The sequence below is a fragment of the Panthera tigris genome, chromosome F3, assembly GCF_018350195.1.
Source record: "Panthera tigris isolate Pti1 chromosome F3, P.tigris_Pti1_mat1.1, whole genome shotgun sequence".
Taxonomy (NCBI): Eukaryota; Metazoa; Chordata; class Mammalia; order Carnivora; family Felidae; genus Panthera; species Panthera tigris.
Window position 1 is genome coordinate 27,274,498 of NC_056678.1, and position 21,321 is coordinate 27,295,818.

General features: G+C 43.2%; 1 protein-coding gene across 1 annotated transcript in view; it reads left to right on the forward strand.

Moving 5' to 3' along the window:
* Positions 1 to 21,321, forward strand: part of STX6 (syntaxin 6) — a 51,592-nt gene that overhangs the window by 21,520 nt on the left and 8,751 nt on the right. The window contains exons 3-7 of the mRNA XM_007096198.2: positions 2,102 to 2,196; positions 10,332 to 10,394; positions 13,991 to 14,116; positions 15,315 to 15,421; positions 19,737 to 19,831. Of these exons, the coding sequence (XP_007096260.1) occupies positions 2,102 to 2,196; positions 10,332 to 10,394; positions 13,991 to 14,116; positions 15,315 to 15,421; positions 19,737 to 19,831 (486 nt within the window). The remainder of the gene's footprint in view (positions 1 to 2,101; positions 2,197 to 10,331; positions 10,395 to 13,990; positions 14,117 to 15,314; positions 15,422 to 19,736; positions 19,832 to 21,321) is intronic.

The window sequence follows — 21,321 nt, forward strand, 5'->3', positions numbered from 1 at the left end:
AGGGCCAGTGTTATACGTTGTTGATTAGAAATCAAAAGAAGATCCTTTTGTGGATTGTCTTCTTCCAATTCAGGAGGTGATGCTAGAATGCCAGTGTCCATCGGAGAAGCGTTCTAAACCATCCAGTTGCATTTGGTAAAAGCAGATCTGTTACATTTAAGTCGTGCTGTTGATGTTAAAGAAGTGCACTGACCTGACTGACGAACCAGAGAACTGTAAAAGCTGAACTATGTGGCCTTTTCTCAGGTGGAAAAATTCCAGCCAATCAAAAACGTTGACGGTATGCCAGCTGCATGTTCTCAGTTCTCTTTTGTTCTTTCAGTAAGTGTGACCTAGGAAACCGGCTTTCGTCAGAATCACTCCATAGCATGGGTTCATGTGCAGTTGATGTGTGGACTGCATAATTTATATATATTTCTGTTAATCATAATGACCCTGGGTGCCTTTTAAATTACTATTTTTTAAGTTTATTTATTGATTTTTGAGAGAGCGAGTGTGTGCACAAGCAAGGGAGGGGGGCACAAGCAAGGGAGAGAGAGGACGAGAAAATCCCAAGCAGGCTCTGCACTGTCAGTGCAGAGCCCCATGTGGGGCTCAAACCCACGAACCATGAGATCATGACCTGAGCTGAGGTCAAGAGTCGGTTGCTTAACCGACTGAGCCACCCAGGCGTCCTCTTTTTAAATTATTTTTAAAAAACAAGCATGTTCTTTAAAATTAGTGGAACAAAATATGTGAGAGGATGGGATCAAAAGCACAGATACAGGAAGATCCGTCTTCCCTTGAGATGGAAGAAGACAATATTGGGGAGACAGAAATTACGAGAGAAAGAGGAGATACTGTGGGTTCGGTTCCAGATCACCACAATCAAGTGAGTATCGCAATAAAGCAAGTCAAGTGAAGTTTTGGGGTTTCGCTGTGCATAGAAGTGATGTCTACACTAGACTGTACTCTGTTAAGTGTGCAATAGGATGTTGTCTAAAAACAGTGTATATACTTTAATTTAAAAATACTTTATTGCTGGGGTGCCTGGCTGACTCAGTTGGTAAAGCACGTGTCTCTTGATCTCGGGATTGTAAATTTGAGCCCCATGTTGGGTGTAGAGATTACTTAAAAATAAAATCTTTAACATAAAAATATTGCTGAAAAATCCTAGTCATCATCTGAGCTTTCAGTGAGTTACAACCACAGATCACCATAACCAATATAACAGTGAAAAAGCTTGAAATATTGCTAGAATTACCAAAAGGTGACACAGAGACACAAAGGGAACAAATGCTGTTGGAAAAATGGTACCAATAGACTTGCTTGACACTGGGTTGCCACAAACCTTCAATTGGTAAAAAACACAGTGTCTGCTAAGTGCAGTAAAACAAAGCACAATAAAATGAAGTATGTGGTTTTCATCACTCATTCAGCAAGTAATCCCTGAGTGTGCCATGTATTTTGTTAGTTACTGGGATGGGACTGATGAGCAGAACAGTGTACTGGCCCTCATGGAATTTATGGTGGGGAGTAGTGAGGAGCTCTGGGGACAGGGGAACAGACATTAATCAGAATAACACAAATGTCTATTTGCAAACTGTAAGAGAAAAGTACAGAGAGCCATGTGAGTGTCTGACATGGGGCAGCAGGACCAGGCTGGGGGTGAGGAGATCAGGGGAAGCTTCACTGAAGAAGCCTGGATCTCTAGATTCGTAAGCAGGGTTAGCTTCTTGCCATAAGAGGAATGGTTTGGAATAGCAGATGAAACAGGTTTTCAGAGCTGTCATGGGAAAGGTGATCTGGAGTCAGAAAAGAATAGATACAAAGTGCTGGCAGGTCTCTGGAAGAGCCCAGCTCAGCTGTGGTCAGACAGCCATGGATTTATAGTGAACCCAGTCAGCAGTCTTAACCTGGAGGGTCTTCTCCACTTTGAGGCACGGAGATCCTCATAGCTGTGGGAAGAGAGTTTGAGAATGATGTGCGTCAAGGTGCCTGTGTGTTCAGAGACATCGAGCCAGATTTTATTGCTTGCCTGTGAGAGATTCTGTGGTTTAACATGATGTCGTTTGATAGACTTTTGATGATGAAATTGCTTTACCTTGACTCTTTGACCCACGCATAGTTGAAGCAAACCCTAGAAAATTCAACCTTGATGCGACTGAATTGAGTATAAGAAAAACCTTCATCACAAGCACTCGGCAAGTTGTCAGGGTAAGGAATATGAGCTTACTGTGTTATTTGTGCAAGAAATAGCCAAACTGCTTTTCTTAATTGTAAACTAATAGGTCGACTCTGAAACCACTTTTTAGTATGAATTAAATGCCGCTTTCCATCATAATTTCTCTGATTCAAGGAAAGAAATTTGTTTCTAGTATTGTCAGGCTTATTTCTTGGAGCAAAATGGAGAGAGTAGATGCCTGGCCCTGGGGAAGTTACTTTAAGGGTGTCCTACTTGTCCATAGCTCTCATTCCTCCAAACCAGTTCTCTTGTTTCCTCTTTATTTCTTGCTCTACTGCGTTTTTGGACAAAAGGAAGAATTACCATTGTAGAAACCATTTGGTTCCTTGATGGATTGGTAATCACTTTGCATTGTGCAGAGTGACTCTTACCAGGTTTGGATAGCGGCCTCTTCCACCATCTGAATTGCTTCTGGAACTTTTGCAACCCGTGTTACTGACATTTCCATATACAACTGCTTGACAGCCTTTCGGGAGCTGTCCAGAGCAAGCATCCATCAAGAGTGTTAAAAGCTAGTCCCAGTTGAACAAATCTTTAGTCTCAAATTACATAGCTAATAATCTATTGTTAAAAAAAAACCTAAGAGAAAATATCATTTAAGTCAAATCCTGTATCCTTGAGATATGTTTGTATTTGAAACTATATGGCTAAGCCGTTTGATTAGCATAACTAGATGTAAGAGAACCAGCTGTCTTTAACATATGTACTAGAAAGCAGCTTCCTTGAATAAAAAGACTTGGGATCATACCAGCGCTAACATATGGCTTTTTAAGAGTCATCTTAGGCAGGAACCTTGGTATGTGTTTGCCAAAAACTTTATGTCATGTGATTTCCTTTTGAAATTATTTCAGATGGTAGGTTATCACTGAACTTTAACTATTCTTGTTTCTTCTTTTATTCATTAGTTGCCTTTCTATATACATATATCTAAATTATTTTTAAATAAGGCCATACTTTAATGGGCCTCATATTTTTGGACCTGGGTGCCCCATCTATATACACTGAGCATTTGAATTAGACACTCTTAATTTCTAGTCGGTTCAGAACACTGTTCTAATCAGGAAGCCGTTTATTCCAATAAGGTAAATCTCCAATTACTTATTTGATACATACGGTTTGCTTTTCTATTTTTTGTAATAGATTTTCTGAAAGACACTTCTGTAGATGTTAGTATTTATTTTTTTTTTAATTTTTTTTTTTTTAACATTTATTTTTGAGACAGAGAGACAGAGCATGAATGGGGGAGGGTCAGAGAGAGGGAGACACAGAATCCGAAACAGGCTCCAGGCTCCGAGCTGTGAGCACAGAGCCCGACGCGGGGCTCGAACTCACAGACCGCGAGATCATGACCTGAGCCGAAGTCGGCCGCTTAACCGACTGAGCCACCCAGGCGCCCCTGATGTTAGTATTTAAATGGTGCCTTGCAGTGAAGCATATATCCCTGACCTTAATCATTATATTTGTTCTTTCTGCAAAATAGTACTACTTGTAAGTTTTGCAAATTGAAATTCAGAGGTAAGTATATTGAAAGTTAAGTTAATTGGTATAACTGGAAGTAGAAACTGACATTCATTTTGAAAAGCTTTTTAAAGTGTATTCTTTGATAGAACTGTTTAAAATCAAGTCCACACTTCATAATGCTGCAGCCCTTCTAGGGTTGAGGTCTAAATCATACTCCACTGTATCATCCAACTGAGTATTGTAGAGTTTTTAGTCATTCTTGTTTTAATTGTGACTCCTTTTTGGAAAGCTGTTACTGTTTGCTAGTTGTAGGTTAACAGTACCTAATTGAGCTTTTGTTGATCTCATTTTAATAAATTCTAATTGAAATCCTTCAGAAGAGAAGGACATAGTAATGAGGCTTACTTGAATTTTTTTTCTTAAAGCACCGTGTGTTGATTGAATATTATTGCATTTGGGGGGCGCCTGGGTGGCTCAGTCGGTTAAGCATCTAACTTCAGCTCGGGTCATGATCTCGCAGTTTGTGAGCTCGAGCCCCATGTCAGGCTTTGTGCTGACGGCTCAGAGCGTGGAGCCTGCTTCGGATTCTGTGTCTCCTTCTCTTTCTGCCCCTCCCCAACTTGTGCTCTGTGTCTCTCTGTCTATCAAAAATAAATAAATGTAAAAAAAATTTTTTAATTAAAAAAATATTGCATTTGGCTAAGCAGTATTTGCAGGGGTTTTTTTTTTTATGTTTATTTATTTATTTTGAGAGAGAGAGAAAGCGAGTGCATGCAAGGGAGGGGCAGAGAGAGAGAGGGAGAGAGAGAATCCCAACCAGGCTTCTTGCTGACACAGGGTTCCATCCCATGAACCATGAGATCATGACCTGAGCTGAGATTAAGTAAGAGACACTTACCCTACTGAGTCTCTAGTTAAGCAGTATTTATATACTGAGATCTCCGGGTTCTAGTTGGAGGAGGTAGAGTAGGATCAGAGAGTTAGGAGATTTGGGAAAAGAAACCTACGACCAAGCTCAGGTTTGGGATGTGTATATCACAAGCTTACATAAAGTCCTCTGTTAACCTGTTATCAGTACGTTTTTGTTTCTTTGCTTCAAAAGGAGTACATTTTGATCCACAGCTTTCTCCTTCTTAGGCAGGAGAGTTGGTAACACATTGTACATTTGTGTGTGTGGTTGTTCTGTCTGAGGAATTACATCTTTCCCTCATTTTTCCTTGCAATTCATGTCCATTGGCTTTGCTTTTAGAAGCATCCCTGGTTTAGGGGCGCCTGGCTGGCTCAGTCGGTTAAGCGTCCCACTTTGGCTCAGGTCATGAAGTCTGTGAGTTCGAGCCCCGCGTCGGGCTCTGTGCTGACAGCTCAGAGCCTGGAGCCTGTTTCAGATTCTGTGTCTCCCTCTCTCTGACCCTCCCCTGTTCATGCTCTGTCTCTCTCTGTCTCAAAAATAAATAAACGTTAAAAAAAAAAAATAAAAAAAATAAAAAAGAAAAAGAAGCATCCCTGGTTTCAAGAGTCTTGTTTGTGTGTTTTCCCAAGTGTCTTTGAAGTTTATGTAGTTTTTACTAAGTTTTGCTGGCAGTTTTTATTGAAGAGAGCAAAAATATTTTTTTGTGTGTGTAAATAGCCTTTGATATTTTTGAAGTAATCATTTTTACATTTGTGGGGTCACCTACACATCGGAGATCTTGCATGTGAAATCTTTGTGTTGTGGAAATATGTTCCAGAAGTGACTTTGTCTTAACTTAGTAGCAGAAGGTTTTGAAGTATATGGCAGAGGCACAGGGAATGAACTGAGTTCTAGGCTCATTTGTGACCTTAATAAATTTTCATCATGGCAAGTGATTTAGCCTCTCTGGCTCTATGTTTTCTTTATCAATTAAATGGTCCTCACAGACATTCTCTCTAACTTTCAAAGATGATGAGAACTGTACCCCTTGCGAAAAAAAATCCAACTTGTTCCAACCCAAGAATTGTTTCCATTTCATTGTAAGTCAAGATAGACATGGTTAACCAAAAAGGGGGAGGTGTACAATGTGGACAGAGATGACGTTGGGATGTGTGACCTCTGAGTGCTGAGTACTGGGATGTATGGTGTCCCATTCACTCAGTTTGGAAGACACCATGAAATGGGAACAGGAGCATAAGTAACTAGGACATTTATTGTATTGTGGGTGTTTTTGTTTTTGTTTTTTTGTTTTTTTTTGACAGACGAACCAAATTGTATTGGTATTAGCTGCTTCTGGACTGCTGGTTCTAAACTTCATGTGTTAGAAAGAAGATGACTGATTACCTTTTTGCCTGATAGGTTGTTACAGAATGCTTAACAGTGTTCAGTGACTTAGCTTAAAATTCCAAATCCTAATAAGGAGGCTGGTGGCTGATAACTTTTAACGGACGTAGAAACAAATGGCGACTAGAAGTGAAAGCCTGGCTGTTTTACCTGCTGTCGTGGCCACACAGGACACACGCTGCACAGCCATTGGAAGAGTCACTCGCCATCACGGCTAACGGCCCCTCCACATATATTTTAGTAAGCAGACACTTTCAAAACCTGGAGCTTTTAAATACGTATTTCATTAAAGTAATGCATGTTCATGAAGGAAAATTAGAAAAGTTTATAAGAGGAAAAAATAGAAAAAAGAAATCTAAGCTCCAAATAATGAACACAACCTTTGCTATATTTTCTCATGCTGATTTTCTTCTCAGTGTATGATAGTTGTATTTTTACAATTGTGATCATAGTGTTAAGCCATCATAAGCATTTTGTATTTTAATTTTTTAAATTAAAAGCAATTCATACTTGCTATTTTTAAAATGCAAATAATTTTGCTGGATGAGAAAGGTAAAAAATGCCCCTCCATTCTGTCATTCCACTCCCTGGAAATAATCACTATTAACAGTTTTACATATTTCCTCTAGTCATTATATGACATTGAAATAGACTCTTTAAAAAAAATTTTTTTTTTAAATGTTTGTTTATTTTTGAGAGAGACAGAGACAAAGTGTGAATGGGGGAGGGGCAGAGAGAAAGGGAGACAGAATCCCGAGCAGGCTCTAGGCTCTGAGCAAGCTGTCAGCACAGAGCCCAACATGGGGCTCGAACTCACAAACCATAAGATCATGACGCGAGCTGAAGTTGGACACTCAACCAACTGAGCCACCCAGGCACCCCTGAAATAGACTCTTAAAAGAAATGGCACATTCGTCTGAGTTTACTCTAAGTTACTATTCTCTTCTTGGGACATGCTGCTTTTTTCTATTTTTCTTTCCTATTATAAATAGCACTGCAGTGTACATCTTTGCTTTTTTTCTGGTATATGTTTTATACTGTTCTTTTTTTAAGATTTTATTTTTAAGTAATCCCCACACCCACCATGGGGCTCTAACTCACAACCCTGAGATCAAGAGTTGCATGCTCTACTGACTGAGCCAGCCAGGCGCCCCTTTTATATTGTTTTCTTAAAATAAATCCTAATAGTGGAATTGCTAAGTCAAGGCCGTGAATATTTGACACAAATATCAAGGCTCCTGTTACAAAATGTCAAGTTTTTTCAGTTAGTCCAGTTTGCTTTCCAGCCATTGTTCCAGAGCAGCAGTTCTTTTTGTTTTTGTTTTTTTTACATTTTTATTGAAGTACAAAAATAGAGAAAAGTGCATGTATCCCAGGTACACAGCTTGAAGAGTTTGTAAACTGGTGACAGCCATGGAAGCATTCCAGAGCATTCCCAGCACCCCTAGAAGCCTCCTTGTGTGCCTTTACGGTCTTTACTTCCCTGTTCACTGTGCTGACTTCTTTTTTTTTTCTTTTCATTTTTTTAATGTTTATTTTTGAGAGACAGAGCACGAGCAGGGGAGGGGGCAGAGAGAGAGGGAGACACAGAATCGGAAGCAGGCTCCAGGCTCTGAGGTGTCAGCACAGAGCCTGACGGGGGGCTCAAACTCACAAACTGTGAGATCACGACCCCAGCTGAGGTTGGATACTTAACCAACTAAGCCGCCCAGGCGCCCCACGCTGTCCTGACTTCTAACAGCAAAAACACGTTCTACAGATAAAGTTCAAGGTTTAATTGAACTTCAGTTATTTTTTCCATACATGTTTGGATACATGTTGATATTTTCATTATTTCTTTATGCAAGTAATGTTCACTGTTTTTTTTTTTAACTATTGTAAAATGTATTAAGTGCATTTTTAAAGCATATATTATCCCACCAGTGAACATTTAACACCACCCCAGGTGACTCACTCAGGTAAATCTCACACATTTAAGAAACATGGCTTATACCACTGAATTCCCTTTGTTTTAAATAAGCCAATATCTGTATGTTCATGGTGAGTGCTTTTTTTTTTTTTTTAACTAAGTATATTTTTCTCAGTTTCTATGGGTGGCCATTTTTTAAATTTTTTTAATTTGTATTTTTGAGGTTTGTGAACACCGAAATAGGTAGAGAATTCTAGAATTTCTGGGTCAACTGGACCCTAGACAGAACACCCCTCGGATGTGCTACCTACCCAGTGTCATTTCCAAGGGCTCACATATCCTCTTGTTGAAGGCCCCCAACAGAGGGGGTTTGCTCCTTTTGGATGCACCCGTAGATGGGCAGCACTGGGAGGGACATAGTGACAGGTTATAGTAAAATGATCTCTTTACCTTTGCTCTGCTGGATTAATAACATTTTTTTTCTACAGAATACCCAAAGTGATCTTCTAAAACATGAACCAGAATACTCCATGGCCATGCTTTAAATACTTTAATGCTTCTCATTTGCCTTTGCACAGGGGCCTGCATCTATGACCCATGAGATCTAAGAACAGTTCTACATTTTTTAAAGTATAGTTAGAAAACATGCGCGTGCACACACAGACACACACACAGACACACACATACACACACACACACCAGTGTATGATGGGCTGAATATTTAATATTTACTCCTTTACAAACAAAGTTTGCCAGCCCCTGCCTCAGAATAAAATCTAAGCAGCCTGAGGGGCCTGCACGTTTGGCCAACCTTCTCTTCTGTCCCCTAGCCCCAAACACGCAGCTGGCTCCTTGGACCACCCTGGCCTGCTTTCTCAAGAGCCAAAGGCACTGAGCTGTTTCCCACCTCCAGGCTTTTGTATTTGCTGTTCCCTTTGCCCAGATTTCCCGGCCTTTAGTTCTTTCTGTGGTTGACTCATTCTTGCCCTTCAGGTCTCGATTCCATTGTCACCCCTATCCTATGCCTCTAGAGTGGCATTCATCACCCACTCAGTTCCAGCCCTGTTTATTCCCCTCCTTCCCAACACAGCAACCACTTTGTTGACTTATCTGTGGGATTACTGTTTGCCTTTTCTCCACCATAGTGTCGGCTCCATGTGGGCAGGGACCCAGCCTGTATTGCTCACTGCTGTACGTGGGCACGTATTAGGCTTTAGTGAGCATTTGGTGAGCGTAAAAATGGGTGCTGGGAAAGTTGAAGCAAGGTGGTTATTATTCAGACTGCCCATAGGAATTAGGAAAACTGTGGCACTGTCTCATCTGCTGTTCACTTGTCGTGCGTCTTGGAAAAAGTTTCTGAGTGCCTAATACCTCAACATTTGCATCTATAAAATAGCTACTTGCCAACAGAAAGTTATGAAGTTATTTTGGCAGCATTTATTTTTTTTAAAGAAAAATTGTATTACAGCAATCGTACTCAATTCAAATAATTTTAAAGGATATTGGGTTGTGGTTAAATATGATAAGGAAAATGGCTCATATTTAATCAGGTGTTTTACTTCAGAGTAAGTAATGGGTCCATTCATTTTTCTTTCCATGCAAAATTATTTTTTTAATGTTTATTTTTGAGAGAGAGACAGAGCTTGAGCAGGGGAGGGGCAGAGAGAGAGGGCACACAGAATCCAAAGCAGGCTCCAGGCTCTAAGCTGTCAGCACAGACCCTGACGCCAGGCCCAAACCCACGAGCAGTGAGATCATGACCTGAGCTGAAGTCGGACACTTACCTGACTGAGCCACCCAAGCATCCCTTTACAAAATTATTTTTGATACTGCTCTGGAAATTCACTCTTGGATTAGAATAGTCTATACTTCACATGAATCCAACCCAGAAATAAAATAAGATAGAATACTAGGAAGTATTCTCTGGTGTTTAATGATAGATATACTTTATCCTAAAGTGCATGATTTTTCACATGTATTCTGTTTGAAGATCCCGGTCCTTGAGCACAGGTTCTTGAGTTTGTGTCCCAGGATTGCCGTTTACTGACTGTGTGACCTTAAGAGAGTTTCTCAGCCTTTGTAGATCTCAAACTCCTCACCTGTAAAGCAGAAATAATACCAGCTTCATAGAGTTGTTATGAAAATTCAGTGATAAATGTAAGTGTTCGGTGGTGTTTCTGACCCGTGGTTGGTACTCAGGAAATCCCAGCTCCCTTCCTCTGTCTTCCTCTTTAAATTTAGTATCCAGGTTATGCCCTTTTAAAGGAATGCCAGTCCCACTATTTTATTTCCTTTAATTTTGAGACTTTAAAGAATGCTGTCTTTTTGTTTTAAAAATTTCATAATAATGTATGTGTATTTTGCTAGCATGTAAAATATTAACCATGATTTTGTTTAATCTGAGGGTATTCGTTTGTTTTCTGGTCTTCTCCTTACCTCATTAGGACATGAAGGATCACATGTCACCTTCCTCTGTGCAGGCATTAGCTGAACGAAAAAACAGACAGGTGAGTAAACATCTGAATACACAACATCAGTCAAAGAAAATAGCATGGTTAGATATTTTTAATTAAAAAATGCTAATGTCTGCGTATTGTGTGTTTAAGCAGAGGACATGTACACGCTGAGCCTGGAGTGAGGTCGGCAGGTGTGAGAAAGTCTGGTCAGCTGCCCCTCCGCTCCCTCACACCCTCTGGCTCTCTCATCTGGGCTCCCATAGCTCCCTCTGCTTACCCTTGTAGCCCCCACCACACGGCATTTCTTCTGGACGTGTCGCGCGTGCTCCGTGTGCGAGGCTCTGTTAAGTGCTGTAATTGCTCCGTTTCCTGTCTTTTTCTCTGCTGGACCCCATGCTCCTTGAAAGTGAGGAACAGTTTGTGTCACAGGCTGTTTTTAAATCTCTGGCTGCTGTTACATTGCCCATAGAACTTAGTAGACATCGAATGAGTAAAATTTTATGTAAAGACACTGGAGGAAACTTAATGTGTGTTAAATTAATGTAACGTGTGAATTTAAGTCCTTCGTCATTTTAAGTATTTTTATTATTTTTAAAAATTTTTATTTATTTTTGAGAGAGACAGAGTGTGAGTGGGGGAGGGGTGGAGAGAGAGGGAGACATAGAATCCGAAGCAGGCTCCAAACTCTGAGCTGTCAGCACAGAGCCCGACATGGGGCTCAAACTCACGAATCGTGACATCATGACCTGAGCCAAAGTCGGACATGTAACCAACTGAGCCACCCAAGTGCCCCTTAAATATTTTTTTGACATGAGGTCTAGTTTCTATTAGTTATTACAGATACATCATGAAATCTCATTTCAGAAACCAAAGCACAGATAATGACATATCAAAAATAAAAGCTACAAGAGACCAGTCCTTGGATTTTAAGTATCTTTTTAAAGTTAGATGCTTTGTGTAGACATTTCTTTCTGACTGATAAAATAAAATAAAATAGTTTTAAAAAATGTACAACAGGGGCACCTGGGTGGCTCAGTCGGTTAAGCGTCAGACCCTGGATTTTGGCTCGTCATGATCTCACAATTTGTGAGATTGAGCCCCACGTCTCTGCACTGTCAGCACAGAGATTCTCTTGGGATTCTCTCTCCCTCTCCTTCTGCCTCATCTCCCCGCCCCCCCCCCCAAATAAATACTTAACACACACACACACACACACACACACACACACACACACACACACCAGTCACCTAAAATTTAAATTTAGATTTAACTTCAGTTCCGTTCAGACTCCATAAAGTTACCAGTAGTCAGTCCATTTAGTAGACTGTTAACTCCAGAATCAGCTCATCATTTTTAACTAACTGGTATCAGTAAGTCCTTACTTTATACCTGCACGTGTTTGTTGACCCACTTAATTTTGAAAACAAGTATTGTAAGAGCTCAAAGAAAGGGAGGGGGCTCTCCAGATATCACCTAACTTAATTTTCCTGTTTCCTTTCTCGCATTTCATTTTTCAAGTCATTGTTGTGTTTTATTTTCTTCCTGTCTACCTCCCTTCCTCTTAACAGTGCAGCGAGGAAAAGCCAGTGACTGACCTGGTCCATCTGGCACTAGCTCTTGGGAGAAGCCGAGGGTCTGGCCATAGCTGGCTAGTTTTGAAGTTCCCTTTTTGTCTCCACTTCAGCTCACAGGAGCTGAGTGACCTAAGGTAGTTGTGACAGTGAGATCGGGAACTCTTGGCCTCCATTACCCTGAACTTGAATTGTTTTATTCCCCAGATAGTAGAAGTTGAGCTGACATACACAAACTGTGTAGTTACACATTGCCTTTCCAAGTGTGGACTGGAATTTTGTTTTCAGTGTTGCGTGAAACGTCATAGGGTCACAAATTGTCAAAGAATCGCAGGGCTGGTTTTCTGTACGCACTCAGGCAGGCAGGCCTCACTGCTTCCTGCCAGATCAGGTGCTGTGCAACCCTGGCTGAGCTGGGACCTCTGGCTCTGGCACCTGCACACAGGCTGGTCCTCCAGTGCCCTGGGCCCTTGCCGTCTCCTTTCCCATTAAAACACAGTCCTGGAAGTCAGACTGGTGAAATCTAAGCTGCTTCACAGTAAAGCATAGACGACTGTTAACGGTGTGACATATGTCCACCTGAGTGTAGACCATGGATGTGCTAGAAAAATAGCCCTGATTGTGTCCCCAGGAGCACACCAGGCTGGTGGAGCCCCCAGTTCTCTGTCGGTAGCCTAATGATGCACTATATATAGCCTTATTCTGACCTTGAAAAAATTGTCACTAGGCCCCACTGCCCTCCTTAGAGATTCTTAGAGTCTTCAGCTCAGAAGGAGCAGGATCTCTTCAACTTGACAACCCTACAATCAGGGCAGGGCAGGGCCATCTTCAAAAGGCCTCGGGTCTGCTTCCTCCAGAAGCCAGGTTGCCAAAGACTGCCGGAGGCTCTCCTGTGCCCTGGTCCCCTTCTCATAATCACCTCAGCACTTAAGGTCTGTCTTCCGAGCTTTGCCAAGCCCAGTACCCAAAGTGTGGCCCTTTGACCGAATTCAGCTCTGAGCATCAGGTGAAGTGGGCCACGTCAGTCCCAAGGGGCTAGTAAAGGGCTTTTCAGACAGAGAAGCAAGTAATCAGTTAGGCTTTTAACAGTTCCGGAGATAAAAAGTACCCGGTAAGAAGATCTGGCAACCGCACAAGGAGAAAGAATCTTAGTCAGCAGCATCTTCTGGCTCTTTATGCAGGACTGGTGTGAGCAGTAACTTTGACCAACTAGTCAGACAGGCTTGTGGGGCTCCCAGTCCGAGCCCAAAGCCGAGAATGAGCTTTCCCATTCCTGACAGGCCTTTTCATATAAGGGAGACTTATCCTTTTTCCAGACTTATCCTGTTCTGGCTACAAACTTCCTTGAATTCATATTGGGAAACCTGACCCTGGTGAAGAGCTCTAACTTCAGGCCCAGCACTCGCCTGGGTTATCAGGATCAGGCACTCATTCGTGGCCATGTCCGCCTGTGAAGCAACCCCCAGGTCCTATCTGGGAAGCCTGTAGCCCTTTCGTTCAACTGGAAAAGCACTGGGATTTATGTATGGGTTAAACTGAAGAGACATTGGTGGTTCTTGGGGCTTCTGTGTCTGAGAGGCTGTGACTTAGCTTCTTATCATACTAGGGCGCTCTCCCACCTCCTTCCAAAACAAAACCCCAGAAACTTCCCTGGCTCACACTTGAATAAAAAGGATTCTAGATCTGTGGGATTACACCAGAACCTGTGAGTCTCTGGTGAACTTCCCAGGGCAGGAAGAGCTGACCTACAGAGACCAAGTGCTTTTACATTATGTAGTGTGTACAGATGGGCACTTGTTGGTTTGAAGTTGACATTTATTTGCATTTTAATGGGACCAAAGGCCATTTTTGAGTCCCATTGGGAAAGCTTGGAGCCAGCGGGTGCCCTTCCCAGCATTCCTGAAATTGTGCCACGCAGGCACCAACCTCCACCACCACACAAAAGGCTGATCCGGTGGAAAATGCACCGTGAGCAGTATGAGAACTCTTTATGTCCTTGCTGTGGAGCATTTATGCAGATAGTAATGGCTTGTTTCCCGCCCCCCACAACCTGGCTGCCCCGTCCTGCTCTCATAGGCACTGCTAGGGGACAGTGGTGGTCAGAACTGGAGTGCCGGAACGACGGAGAAGTATGTGCGCCTCGACCGCGAGCTCCAGTTAGCCAACTCCCATTTCATCGAGGAGCAGCAGGCCCAGCAGCAGGTACCCGAGGGCCCGTAGGCTGCGGTGGGAGCCAGGCCCTCCCTCTGTCCCGCTGCCAGCAGGTGGGGGGGGGGGGGAGCGGGGACTTGTCTTGCGGCGGCCTGCGTCCGCCTGTGCCGTGAACCTCCTTCGGAGCACGACCTTGTCAAGAGATCCAAGCTTGATTAGCTCTCTCAGGAAAAGCAGACCAGACATCCACAACTGACAGACAAGGCCATTGATTGAAAAAAACAAAACACAAAAAACTAGCAACCTCTTTCCCCGCCTCCACTTCTATACTCCGTTTTTTGTTCATTTCAACAAAGGCACTTTCAGAAAAATTGAGTCCTTGTTTCATTGAAAATCCATTATATGTAAAAATAATTGCTTTGGTGGAGGTTATACAGCAGAAAGAAAGCGAGGTTGGTTATATTCACATTGTTGCTTTTGATATGTAGTTGTATTTTAAAAAGGAAGCTGAGAACAATGTATCTGGGGATTTGAGGGTTTTCTATGCATTGAAACTGGTTCTTAAATGCGAAGTTGTATGTATACATGTAGGACTGTGTGTTCTCTTTCCATTAGCATGTCTGTTTAACCAGTTGTCTACTTAAATTGCTATTAATCAAGTAGACTTTTTTATATACAAAAAATGAGGAAGGTACAGCACAATTAACAGTAATTATTTATCACTCAGTGGTTGTCCTTGAGACAGCTCACTGCCACAGGGCCGCCTCTGGTTTGTCCTTGAGCAGGAAGGAAAGGACTCGGTGTGCACAGTTTTCCCACATTCAGAGGTTTGCCGGGCTCTCTCTCGTAGTTAGGCTGTGGCAGCCTGTTGTGGATTGAGACCTTGACCCTGGTGTGGGCTTCCTCTTCCCAAATCCCCCCTGGCTCAGTGGTTACTGCACAGGTGCTTTTGGCCCTGGCCTTTTCCCTCAATGGACTCGAGCCACACGGCATCAGTCCCCCTTGGTGGTTTCAAGGTTTGCTGACTGTTCACACGTTGGATCAGCAGGAGGTATCAGTAGCCTGACAACCCAGCCTTTTGAGCTGAGCGTGTTCTCAGAGGCGATGGTCTGGTCCTTGGATTTCTGGGCTTTGCTTCTGAATGAGAATTGTCCCCAGTTGGCAAAGACGCGAGCAGCTGCTAGAGTACCGGGACTGGAGCCAGGTAAGATGGATTCTCATTGCTTATTTCCCGTTTCTCTGGCACCAGCTGATTGTGGAGCAGCAGGATGAGCAGTTGGAGCTGGTCTCTGGCAGCATCGGGGTGCTGAAGAACATGTCCCAGCGCATCGGAGGGGAGCTGGAGGAACAGGCAGTGTGAGTATTGACATGCCCCTCTTACTGCAGGGAAACTGAGGGGCAGAGCCGTGTTCAGAGACCCCTGAAAAGCCTGACAGTTACATGGCCAGTGAAACCAAAAGCTGTTTTACTTACAGCTCTGTCTTCATTCTGTCTTGCAGACTGACCTCCCCCAAAGAAGCAAATTTATCAGATAAAATTTTCAGCAGAGTTTAGGCAGAGTTATTCTCATGTTAGTTTTACACCTTGCAAAAACAGATCCAGTCTCCTCTGAGCAGATTCTTGGAGTGTTATGATGAATGGGAGCATGAGACAGATCTGGCTTTTGTAACCTCCCTGGGGATTTGGGTCCCGAAGAGGATAGGACATGAGCTGGCTTCACTTTATCACCCCATGACTCTCCTGCTCCATCGAATAAAACTTCTTGCTCTGCATCTTAAACTTTAACTTTATGAAAAAAAGTCTATAAATTTAACCTCAATTAATAAAAAAATCTTCCCTCAAAAGTAAAAAGTAAACACAGAGCAAACAAGAAAAAACAATTGGGTTTCTTTGTTTTTCCCTCGGGACAATCTCCTTTTGTGCTTGGAAGCATGGCCCCAAAAGCATCCTTCTAAAACCCGTTCATTTCACAATTTTTTTTTCTGAAAAAGTAAGACCATCCACTAGGATGTTTCAGAACCTCTCCAGTTGCACTCTTAAGTTCAGCATTATACATTCATTCTTCATAAATTCAGAATGGCACCTGCTCTGCTGGAGGTCCTGGGTATTGATAGGGGAGCGATCAGAACGGACCGTCTTTGCCGTCAGAGAGTTTACCATTTACTGTGTAGAACGGACGTTCTACAAATGGTGTAAGTCATTAAGAGGTGACAGAGAAGGAAGGAGGAAGGACATGGGACCTGGGAGCCCTCACCTAGCGCAAGCTGCAGACCTGACTTAGCCCAGGTCCCTGAGAAGATGTGTTTAACTGGAACCTGAAGGGTGAGGAGAAGGTGTCCCAGTGAAGGGTTGGGGGTGAGGGGAGGGCCGACCGAGACAGAGAGTGAGGAAGTGCATGGGGCAGAAAGGTTTACTGTGTATAGAGCATGGGAGTGGGGAGGGGTGCAGAAGTCAAGACAGGGAGGCCTTAGAAGCCCTGTTATGGGGTTAGGACTTTCTCTTCTGAGGGTGATGGGAAACCATGAAGGTTGTGTTGGGAATGACACCATGGTCAGGTTTACATTTCAGGCAGGCCCACCTAGCCATGGCATAAAAAAATTTTTTTAACGTTTATTTTTGAGAGAGAGAGAGAGAGAGACAAAGCACAATCAGGGGAGGGGCAGAGAGAAAGGGAGACACAGAATCTGAAGCAGGCTCCAGGCTCTGAGCCATCAGCACGGAACCCGACACAGGGCTCAAACCCATGAACTGTGGGATGATCATGACCTGAGCTGAAGTCGGATGCTTAACCAGCTGAGCCACCAGGCGCCATGTCTAGCTGCGGTTTAGATGACCAACCACAGTGGAGCAAGACTGAAGGCAGGGAGACTAGGTGGGAAGCTACAAGAGCAGGAATCTAGGCATGCGTGTTTAATTTCCGTCTAAAGTGCATTCTTCCCCTAAAATGCCAGTTGGGGGACGGGAAAGGACTAATTGCCTGAACTCCTTGGGCTTCGGTAGATGACAGAGAAGCCTGGTAGACTTCCAGTTAAAGATGGTGACTTTGAACACACCAAATACACCTTTTATCTCCGCTCCCTCCCTAAAGCCCACTAGAGTGCAGGCAGAGGGATTTTTATTTTTAGACGCATAAAACCTATGGGGACATAGAGCATGAAGTAACAACGATCAGCATAACATTCAGATCCTGGATGGTTACCGACTCTACTGACCAGAGAAAGCTGAACCCTCGGCCAGCCGTGGGGAGAGCCAAGGAGCAAGCTGGTGGCCACGAGCCACCAGCTGGGAAGAGCATTTGCTCGCTCTAGACAGAGTGAGCCCCGAAGGGCGATCTCCTCACACCGTGACAAAATCATGTTGGAAGGAAGGAGGAGGAGGTGTGGGGTGGATGCAGAGATGGGGAAGGAAATGGGAGCAGAGCAAAGCCCTAGCCCTTCTAGTGCAGAGTCAGCAGGACAGGATTCTGGTGCAAGCATTTACTTCAAAAAGTGGAGAAAGCCCGAGAGAAGAGTGGGAGGGGCTGGAGCAGTTGTCCTGGGGGCGGGAAACAGCTGTGTTTTTTTTGTTTTTTTTTGTTTTTTTTTTGTTGTTTTTTTTTTTAATGAAAACTCTTAACGTGCTATTTAGCTCTTTAAAGTGTGTGTCGAGGCACCTGGGTGGTTCAATTGGTTAAGGGTCCGACCCAGGGTTCGGCTCAGGTCATGATCTCACAGTTCATGGGTTCGAGCCTGGCATTGGGCTCTGTGCTGACAGCTCAGAGCCCGGAACCTGCTTCGGATTCTATGTCTCCCTCTCTCTCTCCACCCCTCCCCTGCTTGCACTCTGTCTCTGTCTCTCTCTCTCAAAAATAAATATTTTTTAAAAAAAATATTTAAAAATAATAAAGTATGTGTCATTTTGGTAAAAATAATAAGTAAATTCAAAGGAGAACACGTGGGTCTTGGACTCTGACCTGTGTTCCCCAGGACGTGTAGCCACTGGCAGCTGTGCCATTGGCCACGTAACATGTGGTCAGTCTGAACTGAGATGTGGCCAAAATGTAAATGCACCAGACTTTGAAGACTTACTATGAAAAAAAAAAAAAACAAAACCCACAAAGTAGCTTGTGCATGATTTTTTAAATATTGATTACATGTTGAAACAATAATGTTTTGGCTATATGGAGCCAAATAAAGCAGATTATGAAAATTAATTTCTTCCTTTTTGTTTTAAATGTGTGGCTACCAGAAATACAAAATAGCGTACGGATTCACAGCCTGTTTCTTTTGGACAGCGCCGAGGAGATAGATCGGGGCTGGAAACCTAGTTAGTGGGTGTCCTTGGGCCGGAGGCTGGGTGACTGGCCTTTTTGTCCTCAGTCGGAAAAGTCATGCCCGGCATACAAAGGTGGCTCTTGTGTTTTCGGCGTTTGGCCCTGCCTGGATAGGTCTGCAGCTGCAGGGCTAAGATGCTACCAGGATCTAAGATGAGCTAATAATGTCTTAATGTGAAAATTCAGGTAAGGGACAAAGACTTGCTTATTTAGTTGTCAACATGGACTGTATTTCCTAATTGACTTAATGAGGAGTCGGTTGCCCTGAATCCTGAAGGGTTGTCGGCTGCTTCATGTGGGCACAGACCAAGCCCAGGACTTTCTAGCCACCATTGATGCTGTCAGAGTACTAGAGCCTTACTAATAAGACCTCTGGTCTTAATAAGACTAATTGGTATGTTGCATTCTATATTTGAGATGATCACGTTAGCCCAGAGTTGAAAAGTCTGGAATGTTTGGTGATTTATGAAATAAACATTGTTGGGATGAGAGTATTTTGGTGTTTTCTTTCCCAGCTGCACCTTGGACAGCAAAATAGTGTTAGCTTCCTGGAGCCGCTTCTCCCCGTGGGAAAACACTGGCTTCTCTGCGGGTGTAGGTGAGGAGCACACACCGTCAGGAATGGCAGTCCCAGGGCCTCCCGGCGTTATGACAAAGCACAGAGTGCATTACAGGCAATGATTATTAAAGTATGTTTGGCTCCTGTCGCCACGAAGTGCTTTGTGTTATGACCTGGTGCGCACGAGACCCCCGGCAGGGAAGCTACCTCATTTTACAGATGTCAAAACTGTGCCAAAGAGTTGTGGGGTGCCTTGTCAAGGTAGCAGGGGAAGCAAGTGGCAAAGCCTGGTTGTCTGACCTCACACAGCCTCTTTCTAGAGCACTGCGTTGCCACTGAGTTTCTGTTCTTCTATCAGTCAGCTCCACACTGCCTGGTCTACACTTCTAAAATCTACAAAGCTCTAAAAAAATTTTTTTTAAGTTTTCAGCAAGCCCATATTACAGGAAACCTAACCTGAACTCACTGCAGCTATGATTTCTGTTAGTTACCTCTGCAGAAACATTAACATGCTTGATTATGGGGTCTGCCCCAGACCCTGCTTGCGAGTGCTGGCTAATATCCAGCATATGTAATTCATTGCTTTTTTAAATTCCTAAAATTCTGAAATAAAAAAAACATGTCTTGTGCTAAGGAGTTTGGATAATAGATTGATCAAACCCCCACATTACCTGTTTTAGGTTTGCTAACACTGAGGCGTGGGGTAAGATCATACCTTACCATGATTTAATTTCATGGACAGCGTGTTGCCAAGACTTTGTGCTTACCAGCCACCCCTCTGTGTCTGCTTCTGTTTCCAGTATGTTGGATGATTTCTCCCATGAGTTGGAGAGCACTCAGTCCCGGCTGGACAATGTGATGAAGAAACTTGCAAAAGTATCTCACATGACCAGTGGTATGTATGGCATTTAAAGCTTAAGAATTCCTACTTCATTCTAGAAACATGGTCTATAGCGTTCTCACAGGTGTGCCCCTTCAGATCTCTCTCCTGTCGTACATTTTTGGGCCTGCTTTCTTGTCAGAGAAGGAAGACCGGTAGGCACAGGCCTCGTCTGCCACTTGTGGCCTTCACCGGAGAAGTGGTCTTTGTGTCCCCCCACCGCACAAGGCTGGTGTGGTGGGTGGCTTTTCTCCTAGTGGAGCAACTCTCATTGCAATTACAAAATCCTTTTTTATTTCACTTTCTTATTTCCTTGCCCAAATAGGGAACAGTAATGAAGAAGCCAGTTATTGTTTTCCCTGGACTTTCTTTTATTGAAAAACTCCTACCATTTCAGAATCAGATGGCCTTACAGATCTAATTTAAATTTCTTTCAGGGGCACCTGGGTGGTTCCGTCATTTAAGCATCTGACTCTTAATTTTGGCTCAGGTCATGATCTCATTGATCTTCTAGTTTGTGAGATCGAGCCCTGCATTGGGCTCCGTGCTGACAGCGGGGATCCGGCTTGTGATTCTCTCTCGCACTCTCTGCCCCTCCCCCACTCTCACTGCGTACGGTCTCTCTCTCTCTTTCTTTCTCAAAATAAATAAACTTAAAAAAAATCTTTTTAAATAAAAAATAAATTGTTTTCACTTAAAGTCGTAAGTGAAATATTCTAGCAGATTTGCGCCAGAGTGGGGTGAAATTTTAACAGTTTTCAAATTGGTCACTATGTAGGAAGATATGTTCCAGGGACTCTATTTGTTGATGGCAGCAACCCACCTCCCGTAGTACATTAGAAATACTGTATTTTAAAGCCGAAGAACATCCAGTATCTCCTTTCTTCTTTAGTCGGCAGGGGGTGGCTTGGTCAAGGGAGGAACTGAGGTACTCCTTGAGGTGATGTAAATGTTGTTGAAGCAGAGCACTAGCACCCCCGCTGGAGCTTCCCATTTCTTGCCTCATTCTTCTGTGGGTTTCCTCTCATCAGGTATGTGTTACGGGGTCTAATGGTTCATTCAGCCTTCTGCGCTAAGGCTAATACAGATCTATATTTCCTTTCCAGCAGTTTAACTCATAGTCAAGTTAAAGAACAGTTGTCTGGGGCTCAGCTTCTTACCTGTAAAAAATAGGTTGTTGCCTGCTTCTTCAGAGCATTGTGGAAGTTAAATTAAATAATAGTAATTAATGTACAAGTGTTTAAAGTGTCTCCCACGTATTAGTACTTACTTAATGTTTGTTTCTTTTTTAAAAAATAGGAAGTCAGGCAGAATATGGCCCTGCAGGGCAAAGGACCTGTTTTGGTTTTTTATCCACAACAGAGGGAAGCTCGTAGCCAGACTTAGTTCCTTCTTTCTCTCCAGGGACAAATACCTTTATGCCTCCAGCAGCTTTTCATTGCCTGAAGCAGGCACCAGCTTAGTTAATCTTTCACACACTTAGAGAAAGGTTTGCAAAGCCTTCT